This window comes from Carassius auratus, chromosome 43, assembly GCF_003368295.1.
Source record: "Carassius auratus strain Wakin chromosome 43, ASM336829v1, whole genome shotgun sequence".
Taxonomy (NCBI): Eukaryota; Metazoa; Chordata; class Actinopteri; order Cypriniformes; family Cyprinidae; genus Carassius; species Carassius auratus.
The window spans coordinates 12,862,141-12,879,531 of NC_039285.1; the positions used below are offsets into that span (position 1 = coordinate 12,862,141).

The following is a 17,391-nucleotide window of genomic DNA, read 5'->3' on the forward strand; positions in this document are numbered from 1 at the left end:
GATGAAACAGCGCACATATTTGCTGTGCATGCTGGGACAACGATTGATGAATCTCTGCTGAATCCTTCGTCAACTTTTTTCTATCGATGGTAAGAGGAGAGTAGCTACTCCATCAGATGTTCTCGGGATTACCGGGAAAATTAAAGGGGCGTGTCAGGCGCTGAGCTCACCTGCGCGCATGCGCGTTTGCATCGGGGGAGCGAATTTAAAGGCCATTTAATACATGTATAATTAATTACTGTTATGTAAATGGTTGGATTGGTAAACGTATAGATCCGTGATTCTGGCTTAGTCTGTAAACACTAAAACTTTTTTCTTTGCTTTTGGAAAATTGTGTTGAATTATTTTCCATCATTTAATTATACCGTAGCCTATGAAGGCAAGAGTAGGCTATATAGGGCAGCAAATTTGAGTTTGTTTCCTTCATGACTGTTTCCTACTTCATGTTTATGACACATCTAGATGTATCAAGGAAAAATAAGTTATTATTATTTTACAAAGTTTCTGTAATCCAGTTTTCCTTACACATCCTCCCGGATCCGTCACTAACCTCAAAAAGGATAATTAGGGTGAAATAATGTTCAATGTACTTTCCACAAATGGGCCACAGGTCTCTGGTGACAGCTTTCTAAACCTGAGCCATTAATCTTTGGAAATAATACCGAGCCACTGAACTCAGTGAGAAACTGGATTCCCCTCATCTGACAGAACTGCTTTCATTTGCTGCAGAAGAGCCACAGATGAAGGCAGCTGTGAGGTGAGCGGCCAGAAGGCTGCTTTGTTGGCGTGTAGTTTTTTAAACAGGAGGATCATGGAGAAAGGCTGTTAAATATAACATCCCATTAACTTCTCCTTCTGACTTTATGGCTGTTGCGTAATTAGGCGGCTCTACAGCCGGTGAAATGTGCTTTCATTTGCGTCACAAAATGTGATTTTCATCATCCTTAGTGTCACAGGAGACAAAAGAAAAGAGATTGAAAGACGGAAGTGTGCAAAAATACACAAGGGCCATGTGAATATGAGAGAGAAAGGAGAGAAATACAGTCATCATACAATCATACAGTTAATAATGATTCTTACATGGTTTCTATCAATGTTTTTTAATCACAATACGGTATATTAGATATGATCACATTTTTGTTTGGGGATTAATTCTCACTATTAACTTTTACTTTTGCCCCAATAAACTCCTAATGTGTTGCTTAGTTTCAGTATGTGTTATGAGTAAGGGATCTAAAATATGGTTAAGCAGAATAAGGCATTAATAAGTTACTAATTACTACACAAAAAAGTGAGCAGTTAAACTATTCAGAACACATAAAAGGACAGCTGAGGATCATTAAGGTAACAACACAGTATTAAGAATCAAGTGTATGTACAATTTTAAACAGTATTTTAAACAGTACAACGTTTTTATAAATTCAACTATTATTTTCTCTTGTGGACTATACTGTATGTAAACGTCTTTTATGTGAAATATTTTATTCAGATATAACATGCTATAAATGCAGATATAAATGCTAGGAAAATAACATGCATTTCGCATGACCTCTCTTATTTTGGTAAAATAATAAACTTTTAACATATAACATATATATATATATATATATATATGGGAGGTTTACATGAGAGGTTTACATGAGTCAATTGAGTTTTTATTTGTTGTTTTAAGTCTAATGATTATTCTCTGTCATAGAAAAGATGAGCTGAGGGGAGCTTAACTGTTTCTTGTTCATTTTTAAAATAGCACAACAGAGCTTGTAATGACCTTTCATGTTGTAAAAGAATAAAGTTTTGATTGTTCATCAGTACTCATTCTCATCTCATATATATATATATATGTATATATATATATATATATGATCCTACAGAACTGGGGAAATATTAGAAATATAATTGAATTGAGCTCACTTAGTCAGACACCACATTAGACTGGTTTATTAAAGAGTCTAAATTGGTCTTATTAGTCTTACACATCCATTGGTTTATTTATTGTTTGGCATATGGATTGAAAAGTCTATGTTTAGTCCAAATGCTCTGGAAATACCCTCAGTATGTAAATGTGGACTCAGTCTGACATGTCAAACACTAGGGAGCAGAGTTTGACAACAAATGTGCATCTGAGTGAGCGCCTAACAGACCAGAGTGGACCTGAATGTGTCTGTATGCCTGTCTATCATGTTTCTTTGGAGCTCGGGAGTCGTTTTAGCAGTTTGAAAAATATAATATAATACTCACAGTATATATTTAACATTGCATAAAGTTGAAATGACATTTTCTGTTTTTGTGACAGTACTAAAGACAAAAAAATAAAAATAAATAAGTTTAAATGTCCATTGAGTGTTGGAATGTTCATATGACCTTTGTCCTACTATCTGCAAGATCTTCAGGACTACTAGAGAGTGACAAGTGAACTAAACCTAGGAAAAGTGGACCTTGAGGGCCAGAGTTGAGATAACCTGCCCTAAATTCTAAGCTGAAGGTTTTAAATGTTAAATCAAATTGGAACATGGTGTGCTTGAAAAAGTCATGACATCAATGCAAATGTTATCTTCATTTAAATGATAATTTGCTGAATCAAGGATGCATGAAACTGGAGTGTGGGAACATTAATGTTGTCTAATGAAATCAGTTGCTTCACTCATTTCACTGTCTACAAAATAGCTCAAATCAAATTATAATATTTTTGTATAATATTTGAATTTTGCCTCTTTTGTTTTCAGCATCATTTCCACATTGCTCATGATAAAGGACTTTTTTTTCTTTCTACAAACATTCGTTTACACAAATGCATGCAGTTTCGCTTTGGATTAATCAAATAATGGGCTGCCAAATGGCTTGTCGTTGAATATTTTATTTGCAAATGAAGTATTAATAACTCAGAGTACGTAAAAATATACATTTTTTTACTTGTAGAGGGACATATTTACAAGAATGGATCTTCTTCAAAATGAACAAACTGGTTTACAAAACTCAAAATGTCTGCAACAGCAAAGAGAAATGAAGATCATGAGTATTTTCCCTTCAGTCTAACCAGACAAGGACTCTCAGGCAAATACAGGCCTTAGTTCCCACATTCACAAACAAAACAAGAACAGAAAAAAACCTCAAGATAACAGAGGAAAGCACAGTGAATGAAAAGAGACAGAGAGGATGTTGGTCAAATATACACTTACATATTCAGCCGAATACAGGTATGAACACAGAAGCAAAGCATTCCCAATATCTGACCTTTAGGCCATAACATGCAATTCCTTTGCTTTTCCAATGGAAAATAATTCCCCTTGAAGTAACACATACTGCTACAGTTTCTAAGAGGAGTCGAAGGAGCCTTTTCAGACATCCAACATTATTTAGTTGGGTAACAATGATCGTTTAGAGGCTACATACACAGTCAAGTACGTCTTTTAAGTAGAGTGTTTTCTCACAAATACACCGCAGATGGACCTTAACTCATTCCCTGGATTAAGCTCCCATTTAAAACTGAATGTCCTCTTGCAACGTGAGCACAGCTTCAGATGCTTTGGCGGCTCTAGGGAAGAGTGTACATACACTGATGGTTTCTAAACACCCATGCCAGCTCTTTAACAGTGTTAAAATAATAGCCACTAAAGATTAATTGTCTGAGGAAAAAGACCGGTTCTTCTTGCTGGAAGATGCTGGGGAAGGAATAAAAATCACCTTAAGTGCCCGAATGTGAGAAAAGAACTGCTGGAAGGCAAGCTTTCAATCAGCTTTCCTTGTAATAAAGCTGGCCAATTTTGGCTAGTTTGGTGCTGTAATGTCGTAAAATTAAAAAGGGAACAAAATATACTTATAACAATGGTTCTATTACAAAACCTACAGAGCTGCCTATGTAGGTATTATTTTAAAGCATTTAAGGCTGTTCCAAAAGGTTCTGATATACCTTCTGATGGCAAGCATCGCCTGGATCTTATAATGTTATCGCATAATGAATTGCACTAATAATAAAAATAAAAAAAAATTATAAAATAAATTAAATTGGTTAGAGCCAAATTTTCTTTATTGATATAATTAAAACAGACTATTTGAGTCAATATTTGTGTATTATGCATTTCATGCCTTATTACAGTACCAGTCTGAAACCCAAATGTACCAAATGTACCTTTAGCTTTGAATCTGTATTAAAGTCACAATCCCCACCCTTTCATGTTAGATCTTGGCATTAATATGTTCCTTACTGAACAGTACAAGTTAGGATATGTCAGTCAGGATGTTGCCGAGGCTCTTCATTTGTGTAGGCAGTAGATAGCAAGGCCACATTTTGTAAATTGCAGTCATCTGATGCATTTCAAATAGAAAAAAAAAATTCATCCAAGATGTTTGACAAAGAGCAGAAAATGATAACTAGAGTGTGTCATTAGCTAAGCAACATATTAACGCCAAGCTCTATTGAAATCAAATATAATTTAGCATCAAATCAAGGCTTTTAATATGTGATCCTTCTTGTAACTGGTTGGTGTGGTTCATGGCTTATAATGCTTAAATGAAGACTTTTAAAAAATCTAGCTATGAGAAAAATACTTCAGTAACCAAGGCCACTGAAGGTGGATGGGCACTATTGCACTCTATTAGGATGCTAACCGTAAAGCCACCTACATATATAGGCAGTAGACAGCAAGGCAGCTCAATAGGATTTGGAACAGAGCAAATATTTCAAGACTTGGACAAGTAGAGTAACTGCCCACAAAAACAGCCATATTGTGAAGGTCCAATTGGATGGGTTTCATTTCAGTCTCTTTTCTGAGGTTCAGGTATTGGAGTATCAATGTAGGGTGTTTACCCCGTGTTCTCCTTACAATTCCCATTATTCACTCCCTACTCTGCATGACAGCCCATCCATCACACTTACTGACAACAGTTCAGTTAGCAACACTGCCTACACCGCCTCGTGGAGAATGTGGCTCTGGAGAGTGCGTCTTGAGTGTGTCTCTATTTATGAGGTTGTGTTACCCTGTGTACACTCGGGAAGTAGTGTGTGTGTACACTTGGGAAGAGGTGTGTCGGTGGGTATCAAACACAGTTGCTGGGGAAGGAAACAAGAAGGCGCCGAATTGGCATATACAGCACTCGGCTACATTACAGACTGCAACCAGGTTGGCACATACACTTGAAATTGGCCCAAAAAGAGTTTTGTATGCATGCTTCCTCACGTCTTATGGCTTATCCTCTATTAAATATTAAGGTCCATCAATGGCAGATATACAAGTAGCCATCAAGAAAGAAATGATTTTACTTATTAAAGGGAGCTGAGCGGGTCAAGGGCTACAATGACCAATTATTACTCTCTGAAAATGCATAATACCTCATCTACATCTTTATTATGACCTATAACCCCAATCTTCAACCGATAACTTAAAGGATATTGTGTGCATATATTTATCTGTATGTACAATATAAAACAACATCATGAATACAGAGTGTACATTATTCGTGTGGCTGTGTTTGGACTGCCTCTTTGTGCCAGAGTGCTCTCTCCCCCTCCGTTGATGAGGGCCGTTTTACACAAGGCTTCCTTTTTTTTTTTTTGTCTGGTACATTGCAAAGAACCAAGGACAAAAGCAATCTCGGGGGAAAAATTCACTGTGAAGGCACACAAAACAGGCAACTTGTCCATTTCAAATTTCACAAATGCACCAAGCAAGGTCTTTTCCCAGGGGCTTCGAGACACCGCTAATGGAGAAGGTTTTGACAGCGCTTGGCAGAGGAAGCCGCGGGGTGGCTGGCACAAAGAGCCAGCCGTCTTGAGACAGCCTGCTGTTAGAGGGTCCTAGGAAAATCCTGGGACTGTACCATGGTGCAAACACTAACTAGAAGGAGAGTACCGCAAATGCACACACACATTCTGTACATAAGTCCCTGTTATGGCATTCCCTTTCAATTACTTGTCCAACAGTACTGTGAGATTAGAGTCGTTACTTGTGCCTCATATGCTATTATGTAGTACCACTGGATATTCTGGAAAAGAAAAAAAAACTGTCTTTGACTTGTACACATTCATAGTATTCATGTCAGGTTTTGGTTTCAGTATCACTGGAAATACAGCTGTAACAAATATACCATTCTCGGTATGTAATACAAACTGAAACAGTGAGGATGACATCTGCAACCAGACCGCAGACTTTCTGTCAAGGACATACAGTACGCTCCATGTTTATACATAGATGTAACTGCAAAAATGCCTATCAGTGTGTTGAGAGCAGTTGACTCACAAATGGAATTGTGCAAAGCAGGTTATGGCTGCTACATTTTGCAAGCCACAATTCCGCAGGTCGGTTCTAAATGCTAGGTTGTGAAGGAAACAGCAGACTACTGCAATCTGGCGTACCTTACTGGGAATGTACATACAGCGATGCTAGGCACCTGAAACAGTGATTAAAGTGCTCTTGACTGCATGATACATCAGGATATAATGTTACACTTGATTTTGATACTTCAGAAGTTATACTAAGTACAGTAACATGGCAACTACATGTTAACTAACTCTCATTAGTGTATTAGTAGACTGTAAGGTTAGGATTAGTAAAATAAGTTGACATGTACTTGAAAAGTTACTTAAAGTAAGTTGAATGTTGGTTAAAAATAAAATCTTAGAAGACAGTCACTAATACTCTAATGACTGCTAGTTGACATGTAGTTGCAAAGATACTTATAGTTAGTAGAATGTCTAAGGTGGACTAACTAAAATTTACAATGCTCTTCTTTCATCATTTAATCATTGTGTGATAAATTACTGTTACTGTTACTGAAAACAGATGAAACCTCTTTTTACTAAATTTAATTTATCGTCTGCATTTTTGTGCAGTAATAGCCAAAAAATTGTAGCATTTATTTTTGATGAAATAAATAATATTAGCCTAATTTACATAAAAAATACAGTTAAAATTGTTTTTTTTTTTGGTTGTTTTTTTTTTTTGTGAAATGTTGCATGCTAAGGTGAATTTGCCCTATGGTGTGTTACATGATAACTGAACTGCTAGTCTCTCTGTGCCGCTGCATCAATGATATGTCATCCATCTGCTGAAATGTCCATCGGGGAACATATTTTCCAATCACATCACTTCTTCTTAGTGGATTGTTAAGGTATTAATAAGATTGTCTTTGATTCTGATATCTGAACCTAGATCAATGTTTGCATTGAATTCTGGGAAAAATGAATGGGAATGGGATGGACAGTTCATATTCCCAGAGCCGCCCCCCCTTGCCTTCAACAGAAACAAGTTCTTGGATAATATCCTTCATTTCTCTACAGTGTCGGATGGTCCTTCATCTTGTCATCATGTTTTATAAACCCAGCCTGCCCTTGGTCCTTTAGTCTCTCTGATGCAATAAATAAATAAACTGCACTTGGGGAAATCTTTCCACCCCACCGCCCACAAAGCCTTCAAGGGCTCAAAAAGAGTAAGAAAAATAGATAATGTGAAAAAAGAGTCAGACTGTGCCATGAGATCAAAAGAAGGAGAGCGAACCAAAGAATGAGAATAATAATAAAAAAAAATAAAAAAAATATTCTTCAGTTCCTCCTCTGTGCTCTTTTAATACTTCAGAAGGGGGCAATAACGGTGTATTTTCTCTTGTAAATATGCATTCAACTTTTTAGATTTTATATGATTGATTACATTTTTTTTAAATTATGCTTTTATTTTATAGTTTTGTTTGTGTGTGTGTTTGTGTGTATTTTATTTTTCCAATCATAGTTGCAATTTTTGAAAGAGTCACTGTGGGTTTCTTGTACTGAGACCCGTACCAGGCCATGTTTCCTTTACTTTCTACACTGTCTGAAAGGCCTTGCTTTGAGCAGGGACAATGATGCCTGCTGGGATAGACATGACCATTGGAGGACTGAGGGGTTTGAATTTTGGGGTGGCAGGTGGTTCTGGGGTTTTAGGCACGACCTGCGTGTAGGCCGGGGGAGACTGGGGAAACCCGTGGGGTTGTCCGTTCTCCTTGAGGGCGGCAGCAGCAGGTGGCCGTGGACGTTGGCTTCGGGGAACACTGTTGTGCACCATGGACTGTGTTGAGGAAGCACCAGAGCGGGAGCTGCCAGAGCGAGATGAGGAGAGGGAGTTGGGCTTCACCAGCTTGGCTTTTGGAGCTTCTGCATCCTCTCTACAAAAGTAACATAATTATAGACATTGGTTAGACAAGTCAAAAATACAGGTACATTGATACAAATACAATCAGTTATCTGGACCTGGAGCAGCCACTGCACTAAAAGTCAAGTTTTCCTTACTGTTTGGAGTGGTACAAGCTCTTGGTGCATAAAAAAAGTTCTGTAAAGTTGCAAAGACTAAAGTCTCAAACCCAAAGAGTTATTCTTTATTAAAGTTAAGACTCGTTCACACCATGCTAAAACATCTCATTTAAACACGGCCCCACGTGTCTGGAGAGTCTCCGATCCCGATCCAGAACCAGTCAACTGATGGCTCCTGATCTCCTGTTGAGCCCAGGGAGGGCTATCGATCTCCCGTTGATCCCAGGGAGGGCTGCCGATCCCCAGTTCAGCCCAGGAGGGGCTAATTTTTCTGAGTATAGCCCATGGAGTGCTCCCAATTTCCAATTCAGCCCAAGAAGGGCTTCTGTTCCTGAGTATAGCTCACAGATGGGCTCCTGAACCCCAGTTCAGCCCAGGAGGGTCTCCTGTTTCCAAGATAAACCCAGGATTGGCTCCTGTTCTAGAGTCAAGACCAGGATGGGCTCCTGTACCCGATTCTAGCCCAGGATGGGCTCCTGTACCCGAGTCAAGCCCAGGATGGGCTCCTGTACCCGAGTCTAGCCCAGGATGGGCTCCTGTACCCGAGTCAATCACAGGATGGGCTCCTGTACCCGAGTCAAGCACAGGATGGACTCCTGTACCCGAGTCTAGCCCAAGATGGGCTCCTGTACCCGAGTCAAGCCCAAGATGGGCTCCTGTACCCGAGTCTAGCCCAAGATGTGCTCCTGTACCCGAGTCAATCCCAGGATGTGCTCCTGTACCCGAGTCTAGCCCAAGATGGGCTCCTGTACCCGAGTCAATCCCAGGATGTGCTCCTGTACCCGAGTCTAGCCCAAGATGGGCTCCTGTACCTGAGTCTAGCTCAAGATGGGCTCCTGTACCCGAGTCTAGCCCAAGATGTGCTCCTGTACCCGAGTCAATCCCAGGATGTGCTCCTGTACCCGAGTCTAGCCCAAGATGGGCTCCTGTACCTGAGTCTAGCTCAAGATGGGCTCCTGTACCCGAGTCTAGCCCAAGATGTGCTCCTGTACCCGAGTCAAGCCCAGGATGGGATCCTGTACCCGAGTCTAGCCCAAGATGGGCTCCTGTACCCTAGTCAAGCCCAGGATGGGCTCCTGTACCCTAGTCAAGCTCAGGAAGGGCTCCAGTTTCACCGTTAAGGCCAGGAAGGGCTCTCGATATCCCGTTGAGCCCAGGGAGGACTCCCGATTCCCCGTTTAGCCCAGGGAGGACCCCCGATTCCCCGTTTAGCCCAGGGAGGGCTCCTGACCTCCAGTTAAGCACAGGGAGGGCTCCTGATTACCCATTGAGCCCAGGGAGGGCTCCAGATCCCCAGTCAGCCCCAGAGCATGCTCCAGTGTCGGGGGGGGTATATGTTTAATCTGCCATGGCCTGAGCAATCAGAGCACACCCCGCTTTTCAGACCGATGTGCTTTGTTAAAAATTGTGCATCTCAGAAAGGCATGGCATAGAGGAGAAACAATAATGTACAGTATTTGAAAAAATAATGTGTTTTTTTTTTAACCCTAAACCAGATCCTGGAAGGAGCTGAAGGAGCCATTGTGCCTAAGTGTGCCTCCTTTTTCAAACAATAAATTAATAATGAATGAATGAATGAATTAATTGATTGATTAATGGCCTTTATATAGTATATGTAGTTTAGTTTTTGTTTGTTTACACATTCTAGAAGTTTAATTTTATTTTTTAAATGTTTACTTAAATATCTGATGCCAATAGACAGTAAAAAAAATTCTGTTTGCTCTATTTATATATGAAGAGTGTGACGCAGAGAGCTGTGCTGAACACAATCAAAACCACAGTCACAGTTTTTCTGCTGCAGGAATATTAAGAGTTAAAGTGGAACTACAGTATAAAAATACAGTCAATACTGAGATCTCACCTGATCTCATTAGGTGTCTCCTCCTCCTCATATTTCTTCTTTTCTTTTTTGCGGAAGACCAGCCAGATGATGAGAATGAGGAGCAGAACGCCGAATGAAACGCCAACCACAGCACCAGCCACCACACCCATGCCCCGCACATCTGTACAAAGCAGGATATCACATCACTTCACATCCTCACATGATGACCAGTTAAATACAAAAATACAATAATTATACAGGTAATTACAGTATGGTGCAAAGACCTGAGAACACAAGAGAAAATGCTCATATTTTGTATTCTATGGACGGCTCGCTTCCACCACTGAATAACAAAAAACAAAAAACAAAAAAAATAATAATAATAATTGTGCCTTTTTTTTAGAGATATAAACTGAAAAAAGTCTGAACTGGGAGTTTACATGAGTTTATGTCACATAATTTTTACTTTACAACTTGCAATTTAGAGTTTATATTGCACAATTCTGAGAAAAAAGTCTGATTTTTATTTAGTGGTGTAAACAATTATTAAATAGTGTAGCAAATGAATCATGCATGATTGCTAATAGCACATTTCTACTGTGTATGACAACTTCAGCTTCTAAATTCGTGCCTCTGGGTTTCAGTTTAAGTTCACTGCCATATCGACCAGCACAACATCAATAAAATTTACTGAGTGCATCTTTATGAGACAATTATTTTTTGTTTGACAAATAGCTTTTGATTAGCTCATTGTTTAATTGTTTTTTTTAGCAGGGAAGCCCATATGGTAGTTACACATTATTAGTGCTCTCATGAGATATCTTGCGAGTGAAACTGAATTAGGCCGACCCAAATTAAACTTTGCCAACCACAACTGTGAAACGCCTCTTTCAAATAAATTATTTTCATTTCCTGCGTTGAGAAAAACTAGCACAAGTGCAGGACAACATTAAATTATTCTGCCTGTTCTGAACCCATTACACACACACACTGAAGGATGGCTGTTTGAGCAAGATTGATGACAAATGCCCAGACTCTGGCTTTCTATAGTTCCCAATGCTCAGTGAAAGTGTGTGTGTGTGTGTTAGGGATGGAAGATTCCCCGATTCGCTCGGTGCATCGGCTTAAAAAGTTAAAGATGCGATGCATCTGTTTAAAAAGTGTGCATCGGATTCAAATTGGCTTTTGTATCGCGATGCATCGTTTCTAACATATCTGCATCGGTAAACCCAGATTTATTTCTTTATAATTATTAGTAGATAACTATACTTTCATTATTTAGAAAAGGAATAATATTTTTAGATTGTTTTCACCCTTCTAAACTGTTTTTCAAGTATGTCTCTCTTCACTGTTGCGTGATGACGTAGCCTTTCAAAACACCACAGAGACCGGGGCGTGTCAAGAAAGTCACATAGATTAACATGGCAGAGGTAGAGCAGCTGCATCCTCCACCAAGTAATTACAAATCCAGTGTGTGGAAACACTTTGGCTTTTATAAGAAAGCTGGAAATCTTGATAAAACCCATGCAATTTGTAAAATATGTTGTGCCGCTATAAAATATACAGGCAGCACGACAAATCTGACAACACACCTGAATCGCCGACACGGTGTGAGTTTGGAGACGCCGGCCGCCTCCTCCTCCTCCTCTCACTCGGATTTAGCTGAACCTGCCACTGCTAGCGGGACGCCGGGTGAGCAAACGATCAAAACTTTTTTTCAATCGAAGTTGCCTAACAGTTCTGCTCGGATCAACTGATATTTCTTAAGAAAAACCTTAAAAGAGCATATTTAAGTTAAATTTAATCTGATGAGTCTGGTTTACAGCAGCCTGTGACTGCCTATACTAGTTTATTTTATTTTCATTATTTTTTTTTACATTTGAGTACAGTTATGAAATAACTGACAATTTTTTTTTTTTTTTTTTGGTACTTCATATTATTATTGGTTATGTCAAAATAGCACCTGTTTTCTGTTCACTGAGTAAGCCTGTCTCCTGAAAGCACATTCATCTGCTAGCATGTTATGGAACATTTCTTCAGTTTACCTCTGAGCAGCATCCTTAAATTGTTTCACTGTTAAATGTTTGAGCTTTTAAAAGTTTAAGCAGGGACAAAACAGGAAAAAAACATTTGGTTTTATTTAATTTTTTTTTGCACTACCAAAGCCTATTTGTATAAGGGTCATGCAATACAAATCATAAGGCACTTTATGACTTTACTTAATTTATGATTTGCTGTCTGAAACAAAGAAATAAAAGTATCTGTAACATAATGTAATGCATAGCATGATTTGTTTCATTGCATCATACCGCATCGAATCGTGTTGAATCGAAATCGGATCGCACTGCATTGTAACAGAGGTGTATCGTATCGTATCGCATCGCTAGCTGCTTCATGTATCTTTAATGTATCGTATCGTTGGCTATGCATCGAGATGCGTATCGCATCGGCCTCAGTTATGGAGATGCACATCCCTAGTGTGTGTGTGTGTGTGTGTGTGTGTACCTGGTATCCCCCATGTTACGGGGACAAAATGTCTCCACAAGTGACAAGTAATTTTTTGGTCCATGAAAAAAAAAATTATATAGAATGCAGTTTTTATTTTAAGTAAAAATGCTCAAAGGTTTGCTTTAGGTGTGTGTGTGAGAAAAAGAGAAAGATTATTATTATTTTTTTCTCCAAGACAACAAATCAGCAAAATAATGGAAAGCTTGTTTCCGCTATAAAAAGGTAACTGCAACTTTTGTTGTAAGAAATAAACTCAAAATTGCAAGATATAAAAACAAATTTTTGATATTTAAACACAAAACTGCAAAAAAATAAAAAATAAAATAATTTAAAAAAAGTTTAAATTGTGGGCTGAAAAGTCGCAATCACTTTTTTTTGGCGGTATATAAACTAGATCTAATATATGAAAAACAAACAAACAAACAAACAAACAAACAAACAAGAATAATGTGATATAAATTCATAATCATGAGGAAAAAAAACAGAATTGTGAGATAAAAAGTCTCAATTACTGTATCTTTTTTATTTTTATTTTAGTGAGATGTAAACTCATAATTGCAAGGAAAAATAAAGAATTCTAAGCTTGTCATTTGTTTTTGAATATATATCTTGCAATTAAATAATTATATATATATATATATATATATATTTTTTTTTTTCAGAATTTGACGAAAAAGTTCAAATTACCGTTATAATTTTTTTAATTTGTGGTAAAAAAAAAGAAAAAGAAAAGAAAAAAAAAGAACAGAATCACAAGATTGAAAAAAAAACTCACATTTCCAGAAAGAAAATTCAAAATTGTGAGATTTTAACTTTTAGAATACCTTTTTATTTGTTTTTTGGTAATATTATTTCTTTGCAGAAACAACAGAATTGATAAGAGATGATAAACGCAGAATTCAGAGAAAAAATCTGATTGGCAAAATGTAAATTCTGAATTCTGAAGAAAAAATGTCAGAATTACGAAATTGTGTACAGTACTGTGCAAAAGTCGTAAGCCACTAGTATTTTCACCAACAAAAAATGGTTTGAAATCAGTTATTTCTATCTTTTGCTGTAGTGTGTCAGTAGGAAATATCAGTTTACATTTCCAAACAATATTTTTGCCATTAAATGTAATAATCAGTGATATTTTTGTTTGCAGCCAGTGCTCCACACAGAGATCTGATCTGATCATCATCAGTCTGTCTGGAATAACATGAAGAAACTGAACAAACTGAGACAGACTCAATCCAGAAGAACTGTGACCATGTCTCCAGAACACTTCAGGAAACCTGCAAAGCTACAGTACAGTGCAAAGTTTAGGCTCTTGTGTAAAAAAGTGAGGATGCCGTCATAAATAGATTTTATTAATTAACTTCTATTAACTTAACTAAATGAAATCAGCATTTGGTGTGACCATACTATGCATTAAAATATTAAAAGCTGCTTGCCACGAAACAACGCATGATCCCCATAATAAAAGGCAGTGTGGAAACAGCCTCCATCCATCACACTGAGGCTGTGGCTCCAAGCTAAAAGCGCCTCCACCGACTGATCCGAGTATCATAACATCCACACTAATTACAAGCGTCTGAGGCCCAGGGCACAGGCTGACCTCAGAGCAGAACTCACATTGCATTGTGACCTCGATGATACAGTTCTCCTCTCCTACATCGTTGCTGGCGGTGCACTTGTAGACCCCGGAGCTGTCCTGTGTCAAGTTCCTCAAGGTCACCATCTCTGGGTTCTTCAGATCTGAAAATGGGAAATAATACTTATATAACTGTACATACAACAAGCTGAGGTTCGACTACAATCTATTAGGTAATAAGGTTGTTTTGGCAATTGTGATTGTTCATTTCTGCAGCCACACTTAAGACACAGTGATCACATTCAAGGTTATTAGTTAACTACAACTAAAACCATACAAAAACTTCTATTACTTAAAAAAAAAAAAAAAAAATATATATATATATATATATATATATATATATATATATATATATATATATATATATATATATATATATATATATTAATAATTTGATCTTGGTGTGTTTTATCATATTTTGACATTTCATTTAATTTTATTATTATTATTATTATTATTATTTTTTTTTTTTTTTTTTTTTTTTTGTATGTGTATTGTGTTACTGTAGGTCCGTTGCTCAAGGACACAATGCTGATGAAGCATGATTATGTTAGTTTCTCTATAAAACCTACAAAACAACGTAAGCAGTGTTAACAATCTTATACCACTTCCTTTACTGCCCTGCTTTACAGGCTTGTGTTTTAATCAAGGAGTAAAGTGAGAGTGAGCCCAGCGAAGTGAATGAATGAATGAATGTTTGTGCGCATGAAGGAGATTCACGGTTCTACTGAATTCCAGCAGATGAGATGAACACTAAATGTTGAGAAAGCACTCGTGTCCTGAGAACTGAGAACTTCAGAGTGAGGAGCGTTTGTCAGCCGGAGCGATTCGAGTCGCCAGGATCATTTACTCATCTAGGATCTAATGCCTCCTCTTTTATCCCTGTATCCCTGTATCATCATTCTTCTCTCTCATCCACTGTCTGCTGTGAATTCTGGGACGGTGGAGTGCTTATCGGCCAGAGAAAGCTGATTGGAGTGAGCAGGTGGTCATTGATGAGGCTGGTTAATTGTTGAGTTTGGGTGAGGGTACGGTCCGTCTCTCCCGCAGCACTGACTGCATTCGGCTAAATAGATTGTAAAACAATATGGTGCTCTGATGATCTTGTGTCAGCAGGAGAAATCGCTCTGAATCACTGCATTACTCAGTCCCGTCTGCGTAGCCATTACACTCGAATTTGTGTAGTTCTTGCACTTTTGTCGTTCCGTTTTCCCAAGCAGAACTGAATGAGATTGAATTCTAATGTAATAACAGCCAAAGGCAATTGAACATCTTTTGCTGTATATAATTATGTATTCAAGACATTGTTTAGACATTTTATTTGCCTATTCAAGCTCCATATGATGCATTCTAGAAGTGGGCGAGGTGTAACTGATATCTGCAATTTTAATATCAGTGTTTCTCAAAGTAAAAGCTTATTTCATAACAAAGTTTAGCTGGAAAACTAAAACTACTGGTCTAAAGTCAGAAATCTACTGTTCAAAAAAATGAAGAAACAAATGAATGATTTTATTAAGCAAGCATGCATTAGATTGACCAAAAGTGACTGTAAAAATGATCTATTCATCAAAGAATTCTAAACTGAAATAAATCCTTTAACTTAATTAAATTAACAATTACTTAATATAATATAATATAATATAATATAATATAATATAATATAATATAATATAATATAATACAAAAAAGACAAAAAAATCCACAAAACACTGAATAACACAACCATTTTTAACATTTATAATAGTCAGAATTGTTTCTTGAACACCAAATCAGCATATTGAAATGCTTTTTGAAGGATCATGCAACACTGAAGACTGCAGTAATGATGCTCAACATTCAGTATTGCATCACAGGAATACATTATATTTTAAGATATATTCAAATGGAAAACATAATATTTCACAATATTACAAATAAATGCAGTCTTTCGAAACAGCCTTTGAACAGGAATTAATCTTCAATTTATGTTTGAAGCAACATGTGACTACAAATCAGTTGATTTGAGTTGCTCAAAAAGATTATGTTTGTGTTTTCATTTGCGCTGCCTGTCCTGATATAATAGTGCCCAGCCCTTATGCATAGAGGCTAATATCAAAAGAGCAGATGAGATCTAATCTCCTTGTCTGTTCGCCACACAATATTTGAGGTTCAGGGTGCACAGGTTTAATATGCAACTTCTGTGCAAAACTCCTCGATGCATTTGCTGCAAAGTGTGTGATGTTCATGGCATCAGAACTTTCAAGACTGTTATTTATGACAGTGAGCAGGAAGTGAATGCACAAACCCTCCTTTGTCCAGAAAAAGGTCTGATTTGCTCTAGTCTTGTTTGCGAGGCTTCGGGGTGTTTGACTCACCGATGAGTGCGAGGGGAGGCAGTTTTCCCACGCTCTTGCCCTTATCCAGAACTCTCTCCCACTTGTAGTGAATAGGGTCGGATCCATCTGAAGACTTACAGCTCAGTTTCACGTCACTGCCCTCCAGAAGCCGGCCTTCCATCCAGCAGCGGGGTTTAGATGGCTTCACTGTGAGCAAGGACACGAGAATGTGTGTTAAAGTTAAGTTTAGTCATTTTATATTTATATCCAAAGTAACTTACTATAGAAAGAGTCCACAGGTGCTTACATGCTTTTTCATTGACATAACAGCGATACTTCAAGGATCAACACTTGTGGTGTTTAAACCTACGACCAATTACTTACAGGTCCAGATTTCTGATGGCTAATATACACCACCTACTGGTTTAGTGACAGGCATCCAGAAAAATGCCTGTGCTTTTGCATCAGGGATGGTGAATTTTTAGCATGAAACATGAAATAAAGAGTGTCATTGTTATAAATCAAATGCTACATTTAAAAAATGAAAAATGTAAAAACGGAACTCGCTATTGAACACAAACTATATGTAGTCTAGAACTTTGAAGCAGTGTTTCAAAATTTCAAATTTCAAAAAAGTTTCAAACAGCACACGGGCAGTTTTTGGAGGGAAATCTATATCAAAGATGCAATCAATCTGAATTTGGGGTGGCAGGGGTCAGGGGTCAGGGTTTGTTGTCCTGTGCACTGACTGCTTTTAACTCCCCTCTGATATTACACAGCACATCTGCATCAACACAGAAGCCAAATCAAAGACCTCACTGCCTCACAACAGTTACCA

At 37.8% G+C, this 17,391-nt stretch overlaps 1 protein-coding gene across 1 annotated transcript in view; it reads right to left on the reverse strand.

Annotated features, from left to right (window-relative positions):
- Positions 1–2,841: 2,841 nt before the first annotated feature.
- The window catches only part of LOC113061742 (CXADR-like membrane protein), an 83,747-nt gene continuing 69,197 nt past the window's right edge, over positions 2,842–17,391 (reverse strand). Inside the window, exons 4-7 of the mRNA XM_026231144.1 lie at positions 16,593–16,760; positions 14,220–14,342; positions 10,137–10,278; positions 2,842–8,130 (exon numbers count right to left, since the gene is read on the reverse strand). Coding sequence (XP_026086929.1) covers positions 7,791–8,130; positions 10,137–10,278; positions 14,220–14,342; positions 16,593–16,760 — 773 coding nt within the window. The 3' untranslated portion in view covers positions 2,842–7,790. The remainder of the gene's footprint in view (positions 8,131–10,136; positions 10,279–14,219; positions 14,343–16,592; positions 16,761–17,391) is intronic.